Raw genomic sequence first — 25,457 nt, 5'->3', positions numbered from 1 at the left:
AGAGGGATCTGACATTCTCATTTACATAGAGAGAAGTAAGAAGAAGAAGGGAGAAAAAATTATCTCAGGTAAATAACTACTTCTGTTTGAAGTAGATCTGGATGTCAGAAATTGGCACCACCAAGGGACAGTTAGAAGGGATAGAATTTATAATTATTACAAACCTGTTTGTTAATGAGGACTTTTAGATAACAAACAAGATCTCAGGTACAGATAATAAGTAATTAAGTCTCTTGGCAGACCAGATCCCAATCTTCACATAAAAGATAAAGGACAAGGATGGCCTCCAGCAGGTTCAGAGCACTGGGCACTGATAACATGCAAGAAAGAGGTAGAAAGGTCTTGGGCAAAAATAGAGGCAACCATGTCAGTAAATAAGTCATAGTTAGAAGAGCAGTTCTTGCAAGGACATAGGTGGGACACTGAGAGCAGCTCTGAATATTGGGGAGGGGACTCACTGAGACTCCTCATCCCTATGACATGCAAGTCAATTGAATTTAAGTGTCACAGGGTCACTGTATAAAGTCAGCAGCCTCACTTTCTCCTCCCTCCTTAGGGCATCGGTAGAGGAAGAAGGGAAAAACACTGTGAACCCCGAATCTTGATTAGGCTGACAATTTCCTTCCTCCATTCCATGGTCTTTGTTGCTTTCCCTTCCTAATGCACTCCTGTCCCTGATGCCAAGCAGAGTATTTACAAAAGTACCATATGGAAACTTACCTCAGAGTCTCTAACTTGCAATTTGGGTTTCCCAAGGACTTACACAGATATTTTATTCCTCTTTCCTCAAAGGAATTTCCACTCAGATATAGGTTTTCCAGGCTCTCATTGCTCCTGAGAGCAGAGAAGAGATTCTGGGAACATGTAGAAGTAAGATAACAGTACGTCAAACTGTAGGAAAAAACATAATCAGAGGAAAAGTGGTCAATTCAATTTTCCATGATTAATTCACTTCTGATCTTTCTCTGGACAATGCTTAACACACATCCATTTTATGGTTAATATCCTTTATCATCTTTTCAGTGGAATTAATGTGGCTTTTTAAATGATCATCTCTTTCAAAGAAAAGCATTTTTAGAACTCATTATTCTAAAAATCAAGACTCATCAAAACTATTTAGTTTTAGTTTTAACAAAATTAAAAATTATACCAATACCTAAAATAAGAATCAAAAACAACTAAACACAATAATGAGGCTTTTGTTTTGGGGGGGTTGCAAGGCAGTGGGGTTAAGTGACTTACCCAAGGTCACATAGGTAATTATTAAGTATCTGAGGTCACATTTGAACCCAGGTCTTCCTGACTCTAGGACCAGTGTCTATCCACTACTCCACCTAGCTGCCCCCACAATAATGAGTTTTTGATAGACATGAGAATCCAAATTACTCACCAAAGAAATTCCTACATGTAAAAAAATTGCTGGAAAAACTCAAAATTATATTTAGATCAGCATTTATAATATATATAAATAGCTCAAAATGTATAAGTGGTCTGAATGTTAATAGGTCATAATATTAATAAGAATGACAGACAAGACAATCATATCAGAAATCTTAGACAACTATGAGAAGGGAAGAATCTTTAGATGGTGGCAACAGCAAAAGACAAAATAGCTCATATCCATTACATGAAATTGAAATGTTTTTGCATGAATAGAATTAATAGTATGAAAAGAAAGATACTGAGAAAATGTTTTGTTTCATTTTTGGTTTTTTGGTAGCAAATCTCTGATATGGGACTAAAGAATTATGTGATCTAAGTCATTACTCAATGAATAAGTAGTCAGAAGAGATGGATAAAACAGTCTAGCAAATCTCTCATAACCACATGAAAGATTCCTACAAATTTCTACAAAGAAGAGAAATGAAGACCAACAGAGTAAGTGAGACAAATTAGGAAAAATGACAAGAGAAAGGAAAAGTTATGTTGGAGAGTTGTGGAAAGACTGACTCACTAATTCTCTATGAAGTGAAGTTTATAACTGTTATGGTAAGACAATTTGGCTTATGTTTACAAATGACTAATATATCTATATCCTTTGGGCCAAAGATCCACTGCTAGTTATAGATAACATCAAAGGATATCAAAGACAGAAATGAAGATCATAGAAGCATTTTTTAAATGCAGAGAAGTTCATAAGAAAACATACAAGCAAGACAATTTGAAAGTAACATGTTGAATTTATTGCAGATTTTAAAGTATAAAAGGAAATTGTATATTATAACTATTTGAAACATTCTAATTTTTGTCTGTTTTATTTTGTACATTTTCTCTATTATTTGGTGCTCACTAAAGTTAGAATAACAAAGTAAAATTAATTAAATATGATGATTCTATGAGAGGGCAAAGGAGAGTTTATAGGAACAAGTTGGGAAATGTAGTGCTAAAAGGCAAAAATGAAAAATAAACCATATGAATCAAATAAAACATTATACAAATAAAATCCAGTTTAAGTAACTAGAAAAATATTCATTATTCAAGGGTAGGAAAAGTCAGTATTTTTAAAAAATAACAATTTTACCCAACTAATCTATTTATTCAACACCATCCCAATTAAATTATTAAAAAATAACTTTACTGAGATAGAAAAAACCCACAAAATTACCTTGGATGAACAAATTGAACAAAAGGTCAAGAATTTAAAAAAAAACTTTTAAAAAAAGGAGATTCAGCAATACTAGACCTTAAATTAAATAATAAGGTGAGGGTATTATTGAAGTGTAAAATAGAAATTTTCAATTATTTTAAATTAAATTTTTGTATAAATAAAAATAATATATCCAAGATTCAAAAGAAAAGAGAAATATGGGGGGGGGGGGAACTTTCATAGACAATTTCTCAGAGATGATATGATTGTGATGGAATACTGCTATAATATAAGAAATGATCTGGTTAATTTAGAAAAACATGGAAAGAATTGGATTTATGAAAAAAAGATACTATGTACCTCCAGACAAAGAACTGACAAATAGAAATATGCATATTATAGTTTTACATATATGTATATGTGTATGGTTATATATGAACGCATATGTATGCTTGTATGTGTGTGAAAGAATTTGGATTACAACCAAGAAACAACTACCCAGCAAAATCTAACATACTCTTTCAAGGAAAAGATGGACATTTGATGAAACAGGGGACTTTCAAACTTTCCTGATGGAAAGACCAGGGTGGAACAGAAAATTTAATCTTCAAATACAAGGCTTAACTAATGTATAAAATGTAAACATGAAAGAAAATAATATTGTACAATAAGACCAAACTTTTTACATCTCTCTATGGGAAGAAGATACTTTTAATTCTCAAGAACTGTCTTTATTAGAAGGAATATACATGGGGGTGTGGGCATAAGTTAATTCCGATGTGAGGATAATGAAAAATTAATTAAGGCATGAGATAACAGATTGTTCTGGGAAAAGAAGAAAAGGAGGGGGGCATGATAGGGCAAATCATGTCACATGAAGAGGTGCAAAGGACCTATTACAGAAAAGGGAAAGAAGGGAGAGTGAGAATTGTTTGAATCTTACTCTCATTAGATTTGGATCAAAGAGTGAATGACATATATATACTCAGTTGAGTTTAGAAATTTATCATAACCACAAGAAAAATGGAAGGAAAGGGGGACCAATAAGGGAAGGAGGCACTGATAGAAGAGAATGATGAAGGAAAGATAGATAGGTAAAGGAAAAAGAAAAGGAAAGAGGATTGATAGAAGGAAAAGACAGATTAAGAGAAGTGTGGTGGTCAGAAGCAAAATACAGATGAAAAGGGATAGGGTGAAAGGAGAGTGAAAAGTACAAATGAGGGGGAAATATGATGGAGAGTGATTCTAAGTAATCATTAACTGTGAATATAAATGGGATGAACTTTCCCATAAAGGATAAGTGGATAGCAGAGTGGATAAAAACCAGAATGCAACAATAGCTTTTCCACTAGAAACATTTAAAGCAGAGATACACACAGTGTAAAAGTAAAAGGCTGGAGCAGAATATATTAAGCTTTAGCTGAAGTTTAAAAGAAAAACGGGTAGGAATCCTGATCTGAGATAAAGTAAAAACAAATATAGATCTCATTAAAAGGGATAAGAAAGGAAACTACATCTTTCTAAAAGATATCAAAGACAATGAAGTAATATCAATCTAAACATACATGCACCAAATGGCAGAGCATCCAGATTCTTAGAGAAGCTAAATGAGTTATAGGAAGATATAGACAGCAAAATTATATGAATGGGGGACATTAACTAATTCTCTCAGAATTAAGATAAATCTCACCACATAATAAACAGGAAGGAAACTAAGGAAGTGAATAGAATTTTAGAAAAGTTAGATATGATACACTTCTGGAAAAAATAGAATGGGACTAGAAAGGCATATACCTTTATCTCATTGGTACCTGGCAGCCACACAAAAATTGACCAAGTATTAGGGCATAAAAACCTCTCAATATAATGCAGGAAGTGAGAAATAGTAAATGCATTGCTTTCAGATCATGATGCAATACATGAATAAAGGGTCATGCAAAGAGAAAATAAAAATTAATTGGAATATAAATAATTTAATTTTAAAGAACAAGTGGATCAAACAACAAATCATAAAAATAACCAATAATTTCATCCAAGACAATGACAATTATGAAACAACCTACCAAAACTTGTGGGATGCAGTCAAATCAGTTAATAGGGGAAATTTTATGTCTCTAAATGCTTACATGAATAAAGTAGAGAAAGAGGAGATAAGCAGGCAAATAGCTAAAAGAGCTAGAAAAAGAACAAATCAAAAATCCCCAATTGAAAACCAAATGAGAAATTTTGAGAATCAAAGGAGAGTAATAAAGCTGAAAGTAATAAAAGGAAGAGTTTTTGTTTTTATGAAAAAAATCAATAAAATAGATAAACCTTTGATTAATTTGATTAAAACAAAATAAAGACATCAAATTACCAGCATCAAAAATCAAAAGGGTAACCTCATCACCACTGAGGAATAATTAAGAGCTAGTTTACCCAACTGTATGTCAATCAATATGATAATATATATGAAATGGATGAATATCTACAAACATATAAATTGCCCAGATTAACAGAAGAGAAAATAAATTATTTTAATAACACCATTTAGAAAAAAAGAAATTAAACAAGCCATCAATGAACTATCTAAGGAAACAATCTCCAGAACCAGATGGATTCACAAACAAATTCTACCAGATATTTAAAAAAGAATTCATTACAATTCTATATAAACTATTTGAAAATAATTAGGTGAAGGAGTTCTACCAAATTCCTTTTATGACACCAATATGGTGCTGTTGCCTAAACCAGGAAGAGCCAAAATAGGCAAAGAAAATTACAGACCAATTACCCTAATGGATATTTATGCAAAAATTTTAAACAAAATATTAGCAAAGAGATTTCAAGTTATCACTAGGATAATACACTATTTTATACCAAGAACACACAGTTGATTCAATATTAGGAAAACAATCAGTGTAATTGACAAATCAATAGCAAAACAATACAAATCATGATTATCTCAATAGATGCTGAAAAAGTTTTTCACAAAATTCTGCTCCTATTCCTATTAAAAACATTAAAGAACACAGGAATAAGAGTTTTCCATAAAATGATAAGCAGTATCTTATCAGCAAGCATTAACTGTAATGAGAGTCATCACCCTGATAAGACTGGGGTAAAAAAATTTCACCAATTATCTACAGTTTTCTTTTTTAATTGGTATTTTATTTTATTTTTCTAATCAGGTTAATGAAAGTTTTCCAAAGTTCACCCACTTGCATATATTTATAAGTTACACATTTTTCTACCACTCTCCCTTCTTATCCCCCTCACCTCAATAATGACAGTCTAGTAAAAATAGTATATTTACTGTGTTTGTGTTTAATATGTTTACATTAGTCATTTTATACATGAAGAATTAGGATGAGAGAAAAGAAAGAAAATCATGGGATAAGAAGGAAAAATAATTATCATTTCTATTATTTAATATTGTATTGGAAATGTTAGCTTTGGCAATGATAAAAAAAAGAAATTAAAGTAATTAGAATAGGCAAGGAGGAAACAAAATTCTCACTCTTTGCACATGATATAATGGTATACAAATATCCTGGAAAATCAACTAAAAACAACTTGAAATAAGTAACAATTTTAGCAAAGTTGCAGAATATAAAATAAACTCACATAAATCATTGGAATTTCTATATATATTAACAACAAAGCCCAGAAGTAAGCAATAGAAAGGAAATTTCCATTTAAAGTAACTGTAGACAGCATAAAATACTTGGGAGTCTATCTGACAAAACAAACCCAGAAACAATGTGGACACAAATACAAAACACTTTTCACACAAATAAAGTCAGATCAGAACAACTGGAAAATTATCAATTGCTCATAGGTCGGCCAAGCTAATATAATAAAAATGACAGTCCTACCTAACTTAACCTACTTAACCAAACTAATTAAACTACCAAAAAATTTATTTTATAGAATCAGAAAAAAATTAACAAAATTCATCTTGAGGAACAAAAGGGCAAACATATCAAAGAATTAATGAAAAGGAAAATGCTAAGGATGGTGGCCTAGGTATACCAGATCTAACACTGTATTATGAAGCAACAATCAGCAAAATTATCTGATATTGTCTAAAAAACAGAGTAGTGGATCAGTGAAATAGATTAGGGACAAATGAAACAGTAGTCAATGACAATAGTAATCTACTGTGTGATTTTAAAAGGTTTTTTTTAACAAAATACCGTTCCCATTCCAATTAAAAACATTATAGAATGTAGGAATAAGAGTTTTCCATAAAATGATAAGCAGTAGCTTATCAGCAAGCATTATCTGTAATGGGGATCATCGTCCCAATAAAATTGAGGTGAAAAAATTTTTACCAATTATCCCCAGTTTTCGTCTTTACTGATATTTTATTTTATTTTTCTATTCACATTATGAAAGTTTTCGAACACTCAAATACTCCAATTTCTAAGGTAAGTATTCTTTATTTGACACATATTGCTGGAAAAACTGGAAAATAGTATGGCAGAAATTAGGTATAGACCAACATCTCATACCCTATATTTATCTAAGTTCAAAGTGGGGACAGGATTTAATCATAAAGGGTACTACCATAAGCCAGTTAGAAGAGCAAGGGATAGTTTATGTGTCTGATCTATGGAGAGGGGGAAAATTTTTGACCAAAGAAGAGAGAGAAATGCAAAATGGATAATTTTGATTACAATTATTTAAAAAGATTTTACACAACCAAAATTAATGTAACTAAGATTAGAAGGAATGCAAAAACTTTTTATAACCAGGGTTTCTGATAAAGGTCTCATTTTTAAATTATTTAGAGAACTGAGTCAAATTTATAAGAATACAAGTTATTGGGGCAGCTAGGTGGCATAGTGGATAAAGCACCAGCCTTGGAGTCAGGAGTACCTGGGTTCAAATCCGGTCTCAGACAATAATTTCCTAGCTGTGTGGCCTTGGGCAAGCCACTTAACCCCATTTGCCTTGCAAAAACCTAAAAAAAAAAGAATACAAGTTATTCCCCATTTAATAAATGATCAAATGATACAAAGAGGCGATTTCTTTTTATTTATATTTTATTTTATATTTCTAGTCACATATAATGAAAGTTTCCTAACATTCATCCACATGCATATATTTATAAGTTACACAGTTTTCTATGACTCTTCCTTCCCTATCCCTTCCCCTTAGCAGTGAACAGTCTGGGAAAAGTTACATGTACATTTGTACATGTTTACATATTAGTCGTTTTGTGCATGAGGAATTAGGATAAGGGAAAAGAAAGAAAACCATAGGATAGGAAGGAAAAACATAAGAATTAAGTGTTTTTAAAAAATGAATTTAGTATCCATTTGGATTCTGTGGTATTTTTTTCTTTTCTGGATGTGAACAGTGTTGTCCTTAACAGGTCTCCCAGGATTGTCCTAGATAAGATATGTCCTAGATAATGAAGATATTAAAGCTATCTATAGTCACATGAAAAAGTGCTCTAAATCACTACTGATTAAGAAATTCAAATTAAAACATCTCCAAGGTACAATTTCACAGCTATCAGATTAAGTAATATGTTAGAAAAGAAAATTGATAAGTATGGAAGAGATGTGGGAAAACTAGAAAACTAATACACTACTGATGACATTGTGAACTTATTCAAATATTTTGGAGAGTTGTTTAGATTTAAACCCAAAGAGCTATAAAACTGCATACCCTTTTATCTCTACTAGTAGATCTGTATTCCAAAGTAATCATAAAACAGGAAAAGGACTCACAAGTCAAAAGTATTATAGGAACTCTTTTTTGTGGTGGCAAAGAATTGGAAATTGAAGGGGTATCCAACAGTTGGGGAAATGGTTGAAAAAGTTGTGATATATGAATATGATGGAATACTGTTGTTCCGTAAGAAATCACAAGCAGGTAGATTTCAAAAAAACCTGGAAAGGCTTAATATGAACTGATGTTGAGTGAACTGAGAACCAAACAACACTACACCTTAAAAAAATTGTATGAGAGAAGTGAGCAGAACCAGGATAACATTATAGACATTAACAGCAACATTATATTAACTACTTAGCTTTTCTCGACAATAGAGTGATCAAAGACAATTCCATAAGACTGGTGATAAAAAAATATCATCCACATCTTGGTAAAGAACAATGGAATTTGAATCCAGATCAATGCATACTTCTTTCATCTTTTTAAATTTGTTCTTTTATTTCTTTCTCCTGGTTATTTTTACCCCCTTTGTTCTGATTCTTCTTTTACAACATGACTAATGTAGAAATATATTTAAGATGACTGTAGATATATAACCTATATCGTATTACTTGCTATTTGAGGAGGGGGAGAAATGATGGAAAAAGAAAAATTTGGAATTCAAAATCTTACAAAAATTGACTCCTGAAAACCGTCTTTTCATGTAATTGGAAAAAATAAAATAAATCAAAAATATTTTTTAAAAAAAGAATTCCTACAGCAATGACAATGTGTGAGACTTTGATTCCTCAACTTATCTCAAGAAAGGAGCATCCAACTTATTCTCCTTTTCCCTTCCTCACATCCCCCTTTGACCACCAAACCTAAGATTTTCATCTCAAAGAAAACTTATAGGGGCTCACCTGAGTTTTTGTAATTTGCAATCCTGTTGTGCCAAGAAACGACACAGAATCTTCATAGCTCTCTCTTTAAAGTTATTATCATTCAGGTTCAAGGTTGTCAGGCTCTTTTTCACAAAAGCAAAGAAAATATCCAGAAGAAGCATTTCAGAATGATTTATTCTAAAGGAGACAGAAAACCAGAGAGGACATGATCAATTGATTCTCTGGGACTTAATCGCTCCTCATTTGTCAATGGGAAATAGTTCAATTCCCCAAATTATTAAGAATTCCCATATTCAATAAATCTAATTCTATCCTCATTATATTGAGTTTCTTTGAAAATGCCCTGCCTAATAAACTACTCATCCTGTCCCACTCAGATCCTTATATGTCCCTACATCTGTTTTAGGGATAGGGGATGGGGACAGAGATAAGGGTTGGGCCTTTGTATTCTCTAATATAAACACTCTCCTGATGAGGAAACCCCTAAAATAATAAATTAATGGATAGATTGATTTTTTTGGTAAATTTAGACATATGTGAATGAATTGAAAAATTGCCAAAAGAATGAAAAGGAACAAATGTCTCAGAATCCAAAAAGTGGAGAATTATTTTTCTTCAAGTAAGAAACCAAGAAGTTTCATTTGGACTCCAAACAATATTTTAGAATGCATTAATAAACAATGCTAAAAAATAAACTCTAAGTATAGAATGTGTTGACAAGACAAGCATTTGTTTAAAAAGGTCTGTGTGTGTGTGTGTGTCTGTCTGTCTGTCTGCAATAAACTCAGTACAATCCAACTTTGTATCAAAGAACTCAAGGAAGTATTGAGAGAGTTTCCACAATGGTGGACATGAAGTCGTTCTCTATTTTACCCTTGTTCACTCACAGTCTCTTTCTAACCAAAGGAGATTACTAACTTCTCCCTGATGTTGTCATCCTTATCTTTTACACATTAGTACCAATGCCATGCTACCTCAACACCACCCTCTCCTCAACCAACTCTTCAACAGAGAGAACAATATTATCAATAGTGATGACAGCTCTGCTTCTGTTCTCACAGACATTGAACCAAACGGATCAGAGGGTTATGAAACTAGTGAGCTGAGTAAGCAATGATTTGGGAAGGAATATGAAGTAGACCTTTCCTCCACCAAAAAGTGACACTTTCAATAATATTATTGATATGGTGGTTATTTCCCCCTTATATTGTCTTTCGGTACATTTCACCCTTCTAATACCAGAACTAAATTCATCTAGATCAAAAAAAAAAAAGATAGGAGTAAGACAACATAAGGGAAACTTTTATCAATCCATGGGGAAGGTCAGAGAAGTTTCAGTAGATATCAAAGGAAGGGGACTCTTCCCTGAATAAATTGACCCCAAAAGTCTGATGAAGAAAAGGTTTTATTGTGCAAAATTCCCCAGAGGAATAAAAATGGGTAAAGCCTTCTCCTGATCTCTGTCTGGACACCCTCCCCAAATTCTGTTGTTTTTCCTGCATTTAACATTCTGTGCCTAATGTTCAGGAGGCTCTGAAAAAAAAAACATTTATGGGGGGGGTTACCTTAGTGTCTGAAGCTGACAATTCTTTTTTTCCAGTGTTTCCCATGGCAACCTCATGCCATCATTCACAAAGAAAATACGCCTCAAGTGCAGGCTTTTCAGACTGGGAGCAGAGCAGAGATACTGACAACATGTATGTGTTATCTTGATGTTTTCCAGCCTATAGGAAATAAACAACCACAGATAAAATGAATTGTTTCTTTCTCCAGGATTTACTTCATTCTTCTCTTTCTGGAATACAGTTCAGTGCTACTATTCCTTTCTATCCTGACATCTCCATTCCATTCTAAACAGTTCAATATTCTTAAACACTTCCCCTTCCTAATCTCCTAATTTACCAACTCATCCTTCCCTTTCTGATAATCCTGATTATGGTACATTAGGTCAACCACATTATATATGAATGGAAAGAAAATGAGAAAGAAAGTAATGCTGATCAAGAATTATCAGGAATAATGCTTGTTATAGACTTCTGAATAATATTTTACCCATCATTTTTATATCCATGATCATTAGGGTTAATAGATTTTTGGATTGCTTTCTTGCTTTGTTATTATGTTATTATTGTTATTATGTTAGTTATTATGATATTATTTATATCATAGAAAGATTAGAAGGTTGCTTTTTCTTATTATTGCAAATATTTTGTATATTATTGGAATTAATTTTTTTTATAAAATTCACTCATGTATCCATCTAGTTCTGAAGTTAAGTTTTACTTTGGAAGCTCACTTATGGCTCATAGAATTTACTGCAAGTGGGCTATAGAAATAGTTTGATTATTTTTTGATTCCTTTGAAGATTTTATACTGTTGCAAATATTTCTATCATATCTTAATTATCAATTTGTTAGCTTAGAATTGGGCAAAATGGTTACTAATAGAGATGGACTATTTCTAGAACTGTCACAGTTCTACCAGAATACCAAGAGTGGTTGGACCAATTCAACACCCAGTCAAAAGGACCAATATTTCTGTACTCGTATAGTATCTTCTATTATTTTTTGTCATCTTCACCAATTTGTATCTTTACCTGCTTGATTTTAATTTATATTTCTTTTAGTATTAGAGTTTTAACATATTTTCATCTGACCTTTTATTCTTTATCATTCTTTTGTTCCTATTTATTGATCCATTTACCTCTTGTATTTATTATATAATACATATAAGATAAAGATATTTATCATGGAAATTTGATTAAATATTTTCTTCCTTTTATTTTGGTAGACTGGTAGACAGATAGATAAAATATTTAAGGACTTACTAGATTTCTGCAACTGTGTTGTTTTAGGATAAAAAAATTAACAAAACTTCCTTCAAATATTTTACATTTTAATAGGGGGAAAAACACAGAAAGGAGAGGTAAAAAGGGGATAATGATAGTTATACAATTGTCTAGGGGCTAGGAAGACAGTTGGCATAGGTGGGGGATGTGCAAGAAGTATTCAATAGGCCTGGGACAATGCAAAATAAAGGTAAACTGGTCCATCAAAATCAAGGACAGTTTCATAAATAGAAATCAATTTTCCAGAAGCTTGGGAAAGGAGGAAGAAGAAATGAATTAAATGTTAAATATTTTCTGTTTTAGATTTTATTATCTTTTACCACTCATTTAAGAAATGCCTCTGGGGGGGTGGCTAGGTGGTGCAGTGGATAGAGCACTGGCCCTGGAGTCAGGAGTACCTGAGTTCAAATCCGGCCTCAGACACTTAATAATTACCTAGCTGTGTGGCCTTGGGCAAGCCACTTAACCCCCATTGCCTTGCAAAAACTTTAAAAAAAAAAAAGAAAGAAAGAAATGTCTCCTACTCATAATTATGAAATTTAACTGATCTGGTTCTGACTTAAATATTTTCATGAGGTGATTTTTTTTTATATTTAGTTCACCCAATCTATTTCGAGTTTACTATGGTAATTGTATGAGAATAAAAACTGAATTTCTACTGAACTACTTTCTAGTTCTCATGACTGTGTCAAAACAGAATCCCCTTTGTGAATTATATACTTAGGCTTATCCAAGAGTGGAATACTGTTTTCAAAGGTTTCTGTTTATTCTTTATCTTGAGTCTTTTCCTTATTTATTCTTCTGTTTTAACCACTACCAAATAGATGTGATGTCTTTGGCTTTATAATAAAGTTTTTTTTATAATAAAGTTTTGAGGTCTACTAATACCCTTTATTTTCTTTGAGATTGGACCTTTCGATTATTCAAATGAATTTTGTTATTATTTTAGTTGATTTTATGAAATCAACTTCCATGTTTTTATAAAAAAAAAAAAAACTTCCATGGTACCTTGATTGACAGAAGACTAAACCCTTAAAAAGTTATATTTACTTAAATCATGTGTGTGTCTCTTGTTGGTCAACTCCCAAATGTATTCTGCTTTTTGTCATTTTGAATGAATTTTCATCAGTTACCAAGCATTCATTGATTACCAGACAGTGGGGGGCTAGATACTAGGGATACAAAAATGAAAATGAAACAGTCCCTGTTCTTAAAGGTCTTATATAGTAACTATAATTATAGATAGTCCAAAAATAAGGTCTTCAAGGGCATAGATTCTTCCATTCTTATCACTTTATCACTAGTACTTTGCATAGTGCCTGATACAAAAAAGGTGTTTAATAAATGTTTATAGACTGATTAAAATTTCATTCAAAGAAGAAAATATTTAAAGTAAGCATTATTTATGTTTAGATAGATATTCATGCAAGCAAATATATACTGATGTGTATATGTGTGGGTATATATACTTTAGAAATAAAATTCTATGATATGCTCATGTTCATACATACCCAAATATATTCAATAAACATATATATATACATATATATATATATGTGTGTGTATATATATATATATATAGGCATATAAATATATACAAATGCATGGACTCATACATCCAAGAGGCAGTGAGACCAACTTGGTCAGTAATTGAAGTGAGTGGTGATAAGGGCTTGAATTAGTAAAATAGATATATGGATGGAAAAAAGAGGAGAGAGATATGAGAGCTAGTGGAAGAGGAATCAATAAGACCCAGTAATTCACTGTTTATGGATGATGAGGAAGGAAGATGAACCAAGGATAGCCCCAATATTGCACACCTTTATACCTAGAAGAATCATGTTTTCCTTAACGGAAAAAAGGTCTATGTGAAGAAGAGTACTGGGAGAGACAGTTAATAAATTCTGCAAATGTAATGGAGGAACATATCTTGGAGTCCATCCCCTTCACTTTATAGATTAGGATACTGAGGCACAGACAGGTTAAATGACTTGCACAGGGTCTGTTTGAGGCAAAAATTGAACCCAGATTTTCCTGACTCCAAGTTCAGTGATGTATCTATACATGTTGAATCTGAGATAACTAAGGGATCACTAATTTGAATTGACCAACAACTAATAGGTGATACAGGGAAGAGCTCAAGAGAACCCAAAGTTGGATATATAGATTTTTTATCATCATTTCTTCCTGAGTTTTATTTGTACTTTACATGATTTATTCCATTAGATGTTCGACTATACATTTTGTGTATAGTAATACACATCTTATTGATGCTGCAGGAGAAAGTGCTATAGGAGTCAGAAGTTCTTAGTTTAAATTCTACCTGTATGACTTTGGGCAAGTCACTTAAAGTCAGCAAGTCTGACTTTTTTAATCTGTAACATCGATGTTGTACTGGATGGTCTCCAAAGTTCTTTCCAGCTATAAATTTGTGATCATATTATCAATTAGTTTCTTCACTGACTGGAGTTTTATCTGAAAATGGAGAAAATTTTGTCTTCTCTGTGATAATATGTTCATCTTTAATTTCCTTTCCTTTCCCAATTATTATAACTAGTATTTCTAGATTAGCAGATAGTGGTGAGAAGGATCACATGTTCCTTTTCCCTTTATTCTTCTTCTTCCTCACTCTTCTTTTCATCATCCTACTATTCCACTCATTTAGATTCTGAACAATCTTTTCTTTTTCTCCTAAACCCTTATTTTCCTCAACTCTTTCCCTCTTTCCCCACTCCCACATAGCCACCCTAACTAAGGGACCAGCTTAGACTTACATCAGTTCTTCCAGGTAACAGTTTGGATTTCTTAGTTCCACACAAAGGTTTCCCAAACAGGAATCCAAGCATTGAAATCCAGACAATTCAAGGTCTTTCAGGTTCTGATTCTTGTTAACCATTGAGAAAAGATCTTTCCAGATATAATCAGGCAAATCAGAAGCATAAGAACTAGAGAAAGAAATGAGAGAATTTTATTGTGAATATCAGTGGCACTCAAGCTGTCTCCCAGTATTACCATATCTACCTATTTGTCTATCTGGAAAAAAAAAAAAAGAAAAGATCCCATGGCAAATTACAGCATTTCTTAGGAAGAGAACAGTTGAGATTAGATGCTTGGGACTCAGAAGGTCAGAACATCTGAGACAAATCCAAGTCCTGGCCACTGTCAGTTCCATAAGCCTCCATACCACCCCCTTCTTCCTTACCATCTTTCCTCCTTTACCTTCCTACTTCAACTTCCATAAGCTCAGTGGCAAGGCTGAAATCACTGTCTAAATCAGTTAGGCCGATTGAAAAGGAAGAAGAAACTTGACCAAAGGAAGAAGATCCCTAAAAATCTGATATGTACCAAAACCCAAATTTATAGTGATAGACTCAGCTCTGAGGATGGACTCTCTTTAGGAAAAGAGTCCTATTGGGAAATTGCTATGGGAATAAGAGGATGGACAGCAACTCCCAGAGGGTCCCTGCAAGAGAGAAGATGGATGGCACCCACAGCAGATACTAAGAGGTTAATTAGATTCCCAAGATTCATGTGAAAATAATTCATCCTATAATTTTCCCAACCTTTACCATATAAAAGGGTAAGATTTTTTTCTACACTTCTGCAACCACTCCTCAGGTTTCATTTCTTTGTCATTTTTCCCTTCTAAGGCACCCTCAGTTTTTATTTTATTCTGATTCCATTGGAAGCATGGTGTTACACAGGGTCTCCCACTTTCCTAGATAAGTCCCTTAGGAAATTACCTAGGATTTTAACAACATAAGAAGAGTAATGTATAAGGAGCCAAAGGACACCAAAAGTATAGAACTCAACCTCCTTGTGAATCTTATCTTTTGTAACTCCAAAGTCTAAACTAATGCTGCACATACAGCAGTGTTAATAAATGAAATCTACCAGCAAAGATAAAAGTGATAGGTGAATATTGGGGAAAAACTGAATCCAAAGAGTTTAAGAAAACTCAAAAATGTTGAACATAAGTGCACCTTAGCTGCCTCTAATGAAGCTGTCAAGCAAGCTAAGGACAACTTCCCCCCACACCTCCAAAAAAAGAGCCTCAATGCACTGCAATATGACTAACTGTAAGGTCTCTTTCTAGCATGAAAACAAATTCCACCTAACCCATCTCATAAGTCTAAGAGATTTCAACTGGAACAAAAGCCCCTGAATGAAGAATGGCCTGTTCCCTCCACCTCTAGGGTTGGCTTTAGATTTGGAAGTCTGGCTGAAAAGGTTGAAGGTGAATCTGAAATTCTGACATGAACAAGCATGGGTATCTTTGTCCTTTATCAGCCCAGGGACTGTGCCATGGAGAGTATCTCAGAATTTAGCCAAAGATATGAAAAGCAGCCTCCTAGCACAGATGTAGGTCTATTCTCCCTTCCTTCTCTTCTTCCTGCTTTGTCCCCTCAATCAGGGACATTCTTAAAGATTACAAATCAGAGAACTAGTGCCACAATACCATTTACTCCCCCTACCAATCACTACCTAAGAGCTCTTAAAAGAGAGGAAACATCTACAGCACACCTCAGAGATCAGATTTTCTCCTGTATTAAAAGGAAAAGTTGCAGGACACAGATCTGGAAACTTGTATGATCCCCTCCCACTGCCCCCTCTCCAGTCTCTGTCTTTCTCCCCACTTTATAGGACTTCAGACGCCTGGAAAAAAGATAACTTCAATTAATCTTAGTTGGATCTGGAACTTCTGTGTGCAGGTGCCATGCATGAAAAAATAATATAATTCATGCAGAGATCTCTTTGCTTGCACACACAATTTAAATAGTACTGATTCAAACTTCTATGCCTTTAATAGGGTTAACACATAAAATATTGGAAAAAAAACATATCACTTTAGTTTTCTACACAGGCATAAAAAAATGGTCAAATCTGGCAGGACCTTTTATTTCACAATTCTGTGTCCCCTAACAAAAAGAAATAAAAAACCTGAAAGGAGGATACTGGGCTCCCTCATAAGAAAGGTCCACAGTTCAACCTGTCTACAAAGAACCAAGTAAAAACTTCAAGACCTAAGAAATGAAAATACTCACAAGAAAAGTTTTCTTGCCCCAGAACAGTGCTTAATACAGAAAACTGCAGGCAGGGCTTCATTCTATTTGTGAATATTTACTGCAATTTCTTGGATGTTATCTAGCGCCTGTGTTACAAACTCAGCATCTTGAGTCTCATATAAATGAGAATACCATTCTGGGAAATGAGAATAACTACGATGGTAATATTTATTACTTCTATTGATTTCTACCTCAACCCACTGCAATAATTGGTACTTGATTTCTGGGGACATTTTACATCTGAACTTCCTCTCCAGGTCCTTTGCTGTCTCTGCATTTAGGAAGCCAAACAGGAAGCACACCACCAGGACCACAAAGCTGGCATCATTTCCACTACACTCCTCCAGAAGTTTTTTGGCATCTGGAATGGAGGAGTCAGGGCTTTTCACCCTTTCTTTGTCTGTGCTCATCACATAGAACAAGGCAGCAAAAAACTCTTGGAAACTCAAGTGAATGAAGCTGTAGCAGTTTTCATAGTCACTATCTTTCTGGAAAATGTTCACATCCAAGAAGACTGAGAGATCAGCTGCCTCTAAGTCATGTCTCCTTAGATCTTTCTCCTCAAATAGCAGTTTCCTCTCCCAGATCCCCTCAGCAGCCAAGCTACAAAGACCCTTCAAGTGCTGAGGTATAAAATTCTTGTCATCAGGTGTGATTAAACTGATATAACACATGTATAGAGCAGTGGTAGTTTTCAAAACCTGGATGGGATCTCATCCTCTCTCCATTTGTTGTTTCAGGCAAGTGCAAGCAATCCAGTTCACCAGGGGAACAGAACACATGGTAAACAGTGTAGAATTGTCTTTTACTAAACTAAAGGCTTTTTCACCTAAATCCTCATTTCTGAAAAATTTGCAGAAATACTCCTTCCTTTGCTCCACAGAGAAGCCCAGGATCTTCAGAAGACATGATTTCTCTAACAAATGAATAAATTTCCCCAGAGCAGTGGGTCTTGTAGTGAGTAGTAAGCAGGCTTCAGGGAGCAAGGTTTTCCTTAGTAAACTGCTCAGCAGGAGGTGCAATGGTTTCTGCTGTTTCCAATCTTTACACAGATCATATCCAGACTCATTACAAGGGAATTTCAGTTCATTTAAACCATCAGTCTCTGGCTGGGACATGATCTCTTCAATGGAAGCCTGTGGACCAGGCCAATCTTTGGCAATGAAGTCAGCAAAACTCATTTCTCTATCTTCTAATGAGTTTATTTCTCTGCAAGTGAGATAGAAAATATAGTTGAACCTCTTCTGGTAAAGTTTTCCCTCTGCCCAGTCCAACATCACTTTGATGGTCAGAGTGGTCTTTCCAATACCAGCAGCCCCCTGAAGCACAACAGTGTGGGGCTGGATGCCTATGTTTTGATCAGGATCAAATAAAGCCGACACCTCTATAAGTTTTTCCATGATATTAGTATGTTCCCATCCTTGGACTAGAAGCTCATGTTGTTTCTCCTCCTTGTAATGGTATTCTGGAAGCAGCAGCATCAATGGGTGGTGAAAAAGTTCATGCTCCCCAGGAAGAGAGTTCTTTCTCCTCAAAGACTGGAATTTCTCTCTCATTTGTTCTTGGTATTTACTTCTTTCATCTAAAATTGTAAGAAACAGAGTATAGAGATGTTCAGTATTAAGTCTGCTGGAATATCTTTGGGAAAAATCTCTGAGATAATGGTTTGGGTCTCATTTTTCTAAGATCTGTAATGGAGTTCATGAAGGGCTATATCTGGCTCTGCCCTAACCTATTATCTGCTGATGTCCAGGGTAAGCCCCCAAACCTTGCATGCTCCTCAACTTGAATGATCTTTCTGAAACACAGCCTTGACAAGGCCTGATCAGAAGTCTTCAATGTCTCTATCTTGTTCATATGATAAAATCTAAACTCCTTCCATAACTCAAGACCATCCCACTTGTCCATTCTTACTTCCCCAAATATACCAAGGAGCTTCCTACCCTCCACTGTATACTTAATGTTAAATCATTTAAGTCAGAATTCTCTTCCACAAACATTAAGTGCCTACTATAGGCCAGATAGTCTGCTAAGAATATGAAATATGAATATGAAAAAAGACAAAAGTCCCCATCCTCAAGAAGCTCACAACTTAATGACACGTAAAACAGTTGTGTACAAATAAGATATAGACAGAATAAACTGAAGACAATCTCAGTAGGAATGCACTAACATAGGTGACACTAGGGAAGTCTTGCAGAAAGGGGGATTTTAATTGTGACTTTCAGGAATACAGGGAAGTCCGGTGATGGTGATGACGAGGAAGAGAATTTCAGGCATAAGAAACAGTCAGTGACAGGGCAGTCATCAAATGGAATATCTTGTCCTCACCACAAAATACCTCCTCTTTTCTATTAATATTTTGCCAATTCCTCAAGATACAAATTCCACCATCTCTGAGACTTTCTTTCCAGTTGCATGGGATTTCTCAACTCTTACAGACTTCTTTCTGTCATACCCATTTTGATCTCACTACTCTATATCAGTCCTTACTCTTTGGTGGCAAGGACCCTAGGCTAAAATCACAGAGTATCTGCATTTATGAAGTCCCCTAGAGATGATCAAATCAAGACTTTATTTTTGTTTCAAAGAACAATGATTAAATAATTAGGATATGCAACTCACTATGGGAAGTTTCTATAATATCTCCAACAAGAGCTTGTCCAGGTTCTTCATAGCAGCCACCAGTGATAGGAACTCACCACATCCTGAGTCTGCTTCTCACTTTTTGGACGGCCCTAAACCATTTTATGAGTTTTAACTTGCCTTTTTGAACTTTTATTTTCTGATCCTTCATTTCTCTCCAGTCTACACTCTGATTTTACTCCACCATGTCTCAAGAACTGCTTCGTCCTGGGGCTCTCACTCCAATGAAGGAATTAATACAAATGGAAGAACCCTCCATCCCCAAGTTCTATTCAACTCAGATTGGATGACTCCTCCAAGAACTTCCATTCAAGGAAGGCGCTCAGACTAGTCATTTCTTCATTCTCCTCTGGGCTACGTTCTCTAATAGGCCCCAAGGTGAATATCTTCCCCTAAACCCAACTTTTCAGTTTCTTTTTCTGTGCCTTGAACCCCTTTTAAAGTATAAGTTCTTAGAGGGCAGAGACTGTCTTTCTACTTTTATTTGTATTCCCACCTCAAGCACAGTTGTATACAGTAAATATTTAATAAGTGCTTATAGGGTAACTGAAACATGATAAGAAAAGTTTTCCCAAAGGGTTCAAATATTCTACCTCACAAGACACACCCAAATATACACACATATATGCATTTACACTCATATATGTGTGTGTGTGTGCATGTGTGTGTATATACACACATACATATACTATGCTTATATACAAATCAACAGGATAAGTTTGGACTATGTATATGATTATAAGTAAAATGTTATTTGAAAAAATCCAACTATTTTGTGTAGATTGCACAAGAGCAAGTTGCTGTTGGGGCAGCAGTGACAATGTATAAATATAACTGGGCTAGGTATCAGAAAGATTCACCTTCCTGAGTTTAAACAGACCTCAGACATTTACTATATATGGTACTCTTGGCAAGTCATTTGACCCTGTCTGCCTCAGTTTCTGATTTTTAAAATGAGCTTGAGAAGGACATTGCAAGTTACTTCAGTATCTTTACCAAGAAAACTCCAAATGGGATCACAGAGAGTTAGACACAACTCAAGAAATAACTAAACAAAAATGTTACTACTTTTATTCCTGTGCCCTAACTTGCTCTTATTCTGTATAATCAGCACTCATTTTAAAAAAAGAGGACCTCCATTCCCGCTTGTAACTCACCATAGATTCCAGGAATTCTCTTACATTCAGCAATCGAATCATTCTCTTCCTGAGAATGTGTGCTGAGATAAAATCTCTGATCAAAGATTGATTTTTCATTTCTTTTCCTCCTTTCTCTACTAGTCCTTCCATTTCACTCTCTTCAACCATGGCTAAAATTTCTCTCTTATCCCCATTTTCCCCAGATACACCACCTCCCTTTCTCTTCAATTCCTTTCCCCAGCTCCTAGATATTCTCTTGCCTCTGAAAACTCTCCTCATGACCCAAATGTTCTTTTTCTCCAATAGTAGAGAACAGTGATTGAACTCCATGCCCCCCCATATTGATTATTAGATTGTTAGGCCCTCCATCTCTATGAAATGACTCTCAACAAATGGGATTTTCTCATCCAAAAATCAAAAAGGCAGAAATCAATCAATAAGAATTGATCAAGTATCTTTCACATGCCAAGCACATTAGTGCTTCTAGAATGGTGATTTTTAAGAAATAACAGGCAAGGGTGAACTCCAATAAGAAGAGTTGCACCCCCAGATTTACTCAATAGAGGATTCAAAGCTCTTTTATTCCCCAGATCTCCAGAAATGAGGATTTGGGGGGGAGCAGTCTGCTTAGATAGAGGAAGTCTCAAGACTTTAAATCAAGGAGTTTCATAATAATTCAGAGATCAATAAGGAAGCTCATTCCTATATAATGTTTGGATACATCTGTGGAGTCAGTACTTTAGCTTTTATATTCCTTCCTCGACACTGGATGGGATAACATTGAAACTTTCCTTTCTCCTCCTAGGACTGGTTTAGGATTTGATTTTTTCCTTTGATCACTGTTTTTTCCTTCCTATCCCTTTTCTCTAGGGAGATTTAAACATTCACCCCTTGTCATGACAGTTCTAATTGATTTTTAGCATTGAGGTGAAATGTTGCTCTTCCCTCTTTCCCCAAGCCCTCACAGACAAACTAACTATTTCAGACAAATTCTTATCATTCCACCACAGTTTTGACATTTGCTTTAAGTTCCTTACAACTTCCTTTGCACCACTATTAATATACAGACCCAACCAATATTGTGGTGCAGAAGAAGCTGGGTAAGGAGCAGCCATCAAACGTAAAGTGCCTAGAGACTGGCTAAAATGCCTTATATTAAAAACCTATAATATTTTAAATTAGTTTCTTCTATCCTGATTTTGATTTGTATTGTTTTTTTCTCCTCAAAGAGAAAGTGACCAGGCTTTAGTTAAAAAATGTACAATAATTTAAATTAGCGGACAGTATAAGAAGTCTTATAAATCACCCTCCTAGTAGTTTAACCTTACCTACTGATTCCTAGAGAAGGGATTATGGGAAGTCAGTATCAAAAGACAAAGAAAAATGTCACATTTTAAACATTACCCCTCCTCCCAGGGAGCAGAGAAACAAAACCTGGAAAGCTAGAAGAGAGCAGAAAAAAAATTAAGGTCTATATGACCAATTTTGCAGTCTCTATTGACACTCAAAGATGTTACAAGTGAGTACAAATATAAAGAGAGAAGTGATCAAAGAATTCCTGTGGCAGTGAAAAATAGAATAGAATGTGAAGATCCATCTGTTGTTTAAGGAAATATTTGGATGCTGAGAGGAATGAAGCTAAAGCATAGCATTAGAGAGCTGATTTCATTTGGGGCCCTGAGGAGTCTGAATGAAACATGCCAAGTCTCAACACCATAAACTCCACAAATAAAGGCTTGTTGACTGACACAAAAACAATATTATAATTTGTAGCTTCATATTTTCTTCTGTGCTTTGGGGTTACCCAACTTAGGAAGAGATTGTGTTTCTCTGGTCTTACTCAGGAAATGCAAACTTTTCACAGTTTCTAGTCTGGGTCTAGTGGCATATAAATATGGTTCCACAGACTCGTCTGGTCAGTATTCAGGAAAATAGACTGTGAATACATGCATGCATGTCTTTATGCAAATATGTTTATATACATATATATCATATGCATGTATGAATGCATAAGGAAAAGTATGTGAAAGCAGAACTGCATTTAAATCTATATCAAATAAGATTGTAAGAGACAGATGAGGGAGAGCTTATGTAGATCTCTGTTCACATGTGAACATGTGGATATATTTTCATTTTGCACTACATATTAATAGTAGAGGGTCAGAAGGGTCAGAAACAGCCTCATGACCTGGGGACCAGAAGCAAATGATACTATAGGAATCAGAAGCAGCATTAGTGCTGAGTGGAATATTCCTTCTTAAGAGTTAATACTCTTAGTGAAGTCCTCTCGGTGTTAAAAAAAATCATTAAAACAAAGATGGACTATTACCCTTAGACTATTCTTAGGAGAGAGAGAGAGGCCTTGCATTTCCAGTCAGACACCCTCCTGATTCTGCTAGGGAGTGAAACAGTGGACTGTTTCCAGAAAGACCTTGCATTTTTTCTGTTAGAGGGAAATAGTAGAATACTTCCAAAGAGACCTTGCAGTCTTGCTTAGCCACCTGTTTGATAATGGACTATGAGAACAGTAGCCTATCTTTTCTTATTTGATAAGTGCTAGTAGAGTCCCTTAGAAGGCCTTGCATACTTATTAATTCATTTAACAGAAGGTCATTAGAAATCTTCTTCTGATACCCTCACCATCTGGATGGTAAGGTAATATTTTATGAAAACCTTTTATTTTTCTCTTTGTTGCTGGACAGATTTTTCATGTAAAGACTGTAGCTCTAAAAACCTTAACCAATCAAGTTGGAAGAGAGGGGACTAGGGAGGGGGAAATCGCACTAGGCCATATAATCTTGTTTGACTGTCACCTCGGGGCAGCTTCTTGATCTTCACTACCTTTGTGAGACTTAAGGGGTGCCCTTTTCTTGAGAAAAGCCAAAATAAACTTTCCTTTTTTGCTCAGAGGAGTCTATATTTTTTAAGTGGATTTTTATCCCACACAGTGCCACTACCAAAAAATGGTCTTGGGGGGGGGGGGGTAGGGGAAAGGATTAGCCTGGAAGACAAAGATTGTTTTCCTTTTGTCTTTTTATATCTTAGTCCCCAACCCAGAATAGGTATATCATAAGTATTTGGAAAGTTGAGATGTATAAATAATAAGGCTTCAGTTTTTTACAGTGTCTTCACTTTAGAATAGTCAGATCTTTGGGAATATTTATTTTTATGTTGGGCTTTGTGAGATCCAACCCCTTTTCAAAGTCCCACTAAATCTATATTGGATTCTCCTATAACTACTATTATTACAATGTTTATTAGTGATGATAAGCATCATTCCTTTCCTCATAGGACTCTGGCCCATCTCAGACCCACAGCACTTAGAGTTGTGATGGACCTAGGGTCAATCTAGCAACAAGCATACATTAAACAGCTATTATTTGTTAGGCTCTGTACCAGTTACTAATTTTAAAAATACAGAGCCTAAAACAATCCCTACTGTCAAGACTACACTCAGTCAAATATAGATATAAAGTCATAGTGAAGAAATCATGTGTTTCCAGCATGAATAAAAAAGAAATTTGTTTTTCATTAATTGGAGCAACAATTATTCAACTATTAAAGCAATGTTCTTTGAGACTGGTCAAGAATTCAGCTAGGCTAATTCCTTCCTTAAGTGTATTAAGAAACTGAGGCCCAGAGAAAATAAATAGCAGTTAGGCAGTAATAGTGAAACCTTATAACTATAATTCCAATGTTCTTTCTACCACATTTTGCCAGTTTTTAGCTCAGTGAAATGTTATTGATAGAAAACCTCCTCTACTTGATCCAAAGGCATAGAGGTCATATTAGGAAAAGTATCAGTGTGTGAAAGTATGAGGATGGAATGTTTGATTGCATATACAACTATGCATACATGTACAGAGACATGAACACAATATACATATATATGTGTATTTATACACACATATATGTGTGTGTTCAAACCTAAATTCCAGCTACAGGATCCTAACATTTCCATTACTAATACTACACTACACTTCACTACATAGTATTTGAAAGTTACAAGGTGCACTAGGTCCTGGAGTCACCCTAATATCTTCAGTAACCCAGTATGTCTTCAATGGGAGTAGATGGAGATATAGCATCCACAGATTTGGACTATTTTGTGGAGAAAATGACTAGAATAGAAGTTGCTCTCGTTGCATTATTGCTATTATCTTATGAACAATTAGAAGGACCCATAAAGTTTACATCACTAATTTCTATAAGGACTTCTCTTCATGGAGATTCCAGATGTTCAACCATCACTTGGCTTTTGTGACAGGGACCCCATGGGACTTCATTTATTTATCCACTATGGAAAGGGTTTTCTGCCTACTGTGTGTCTTATTGTTCAAACAATGTCATATCTACTACTGAAATGGAATTTTAGGGGACAGATGCAGAATGTTAAAGTGAAAACAATATTTTGTATGGAAGTGTTTAAAATGAAGGAATGAATATTACATAGAACTCTTATAGCACTTAGGAGAGTAGAACCAAGTACTCTGGTGACAGGGGATGCCATAATTTAAACATCAAATTATTCCTATCTGAAGTGTCCTTGAATTGCCAGTGATAGAGAGTGCCATGATAAATCTTAATTTGGAGATGATTGAACAGGATAGAACAAAACTC

The 25,457-nt window shown here is 34.7% G+C and overlaps 1 protein-coding gene and 2 long non-coding RNA genes across 3 annotated transcripts in view; 1 reads left to right on the top strand and 2 right to left on the bottom strand.

Annotated features, from left to right (window-relative positions):
• LOC141508598 (uncharacterized) overlaps positions 1-25,457 on the top strand; it is a 92,130-nt gene that overhangs the window by 44,611 nt on the left and 22,062 nt on the right. The window lies entirely within an intron of this gene.
• Positions 1-25,457, bottom strand: part of LOC141510241 (NACHT, LRR and PYD domains-containing protein 1a-like) — a 66,926-nt gene that overhangs the window by 32,609 nt on the left and 8,860 nt on the right. The window contains 2 exon segments of the mRNA XM_074220238.1: positions 721-891; positions 17,032-18,634. Of these exon segments, the coding sequence (XP_074076339.1) occupies positions 721-891; positions 17,032-18,634 (1,774 nt within the window).
• LOC141508599 (uncharacterized) lies at positions 8,998-14,993 on the bottom strand. The gene is made up of 3 exons (XR_012474464.1): positions 14,761-14,993; positions 10,704-10,862; positions 8,998-9,315 (listed from the first exon to the last, which is right to left on the bottom strand). It is a non-coding gene; the product is annotated as an uncharacterized LOC141508599 (long non-coding RNA).

Source organism: Macrotis lagotis, chromosome 1, assembly GCF_037893015.1.
Source record: "Macrotis lagotis isolate mMagLag1 chromosome 1, bilby.v1.9.chrom.fasta, whole genome shotgun sequence".
Classification (NCBI taxonomy): domain Eukaryota; kingdom Metazoa; phylum Chordata; class Mammalia; order Peramelemorphia; family Peramelidae; genus Macrotis; species Macrotis lagotis.
The sequence above is the reverse complement of the archived record's forward strand: the minus strand, read 5'-3'. Positions and strand labels throughout refer to the sequence as shown.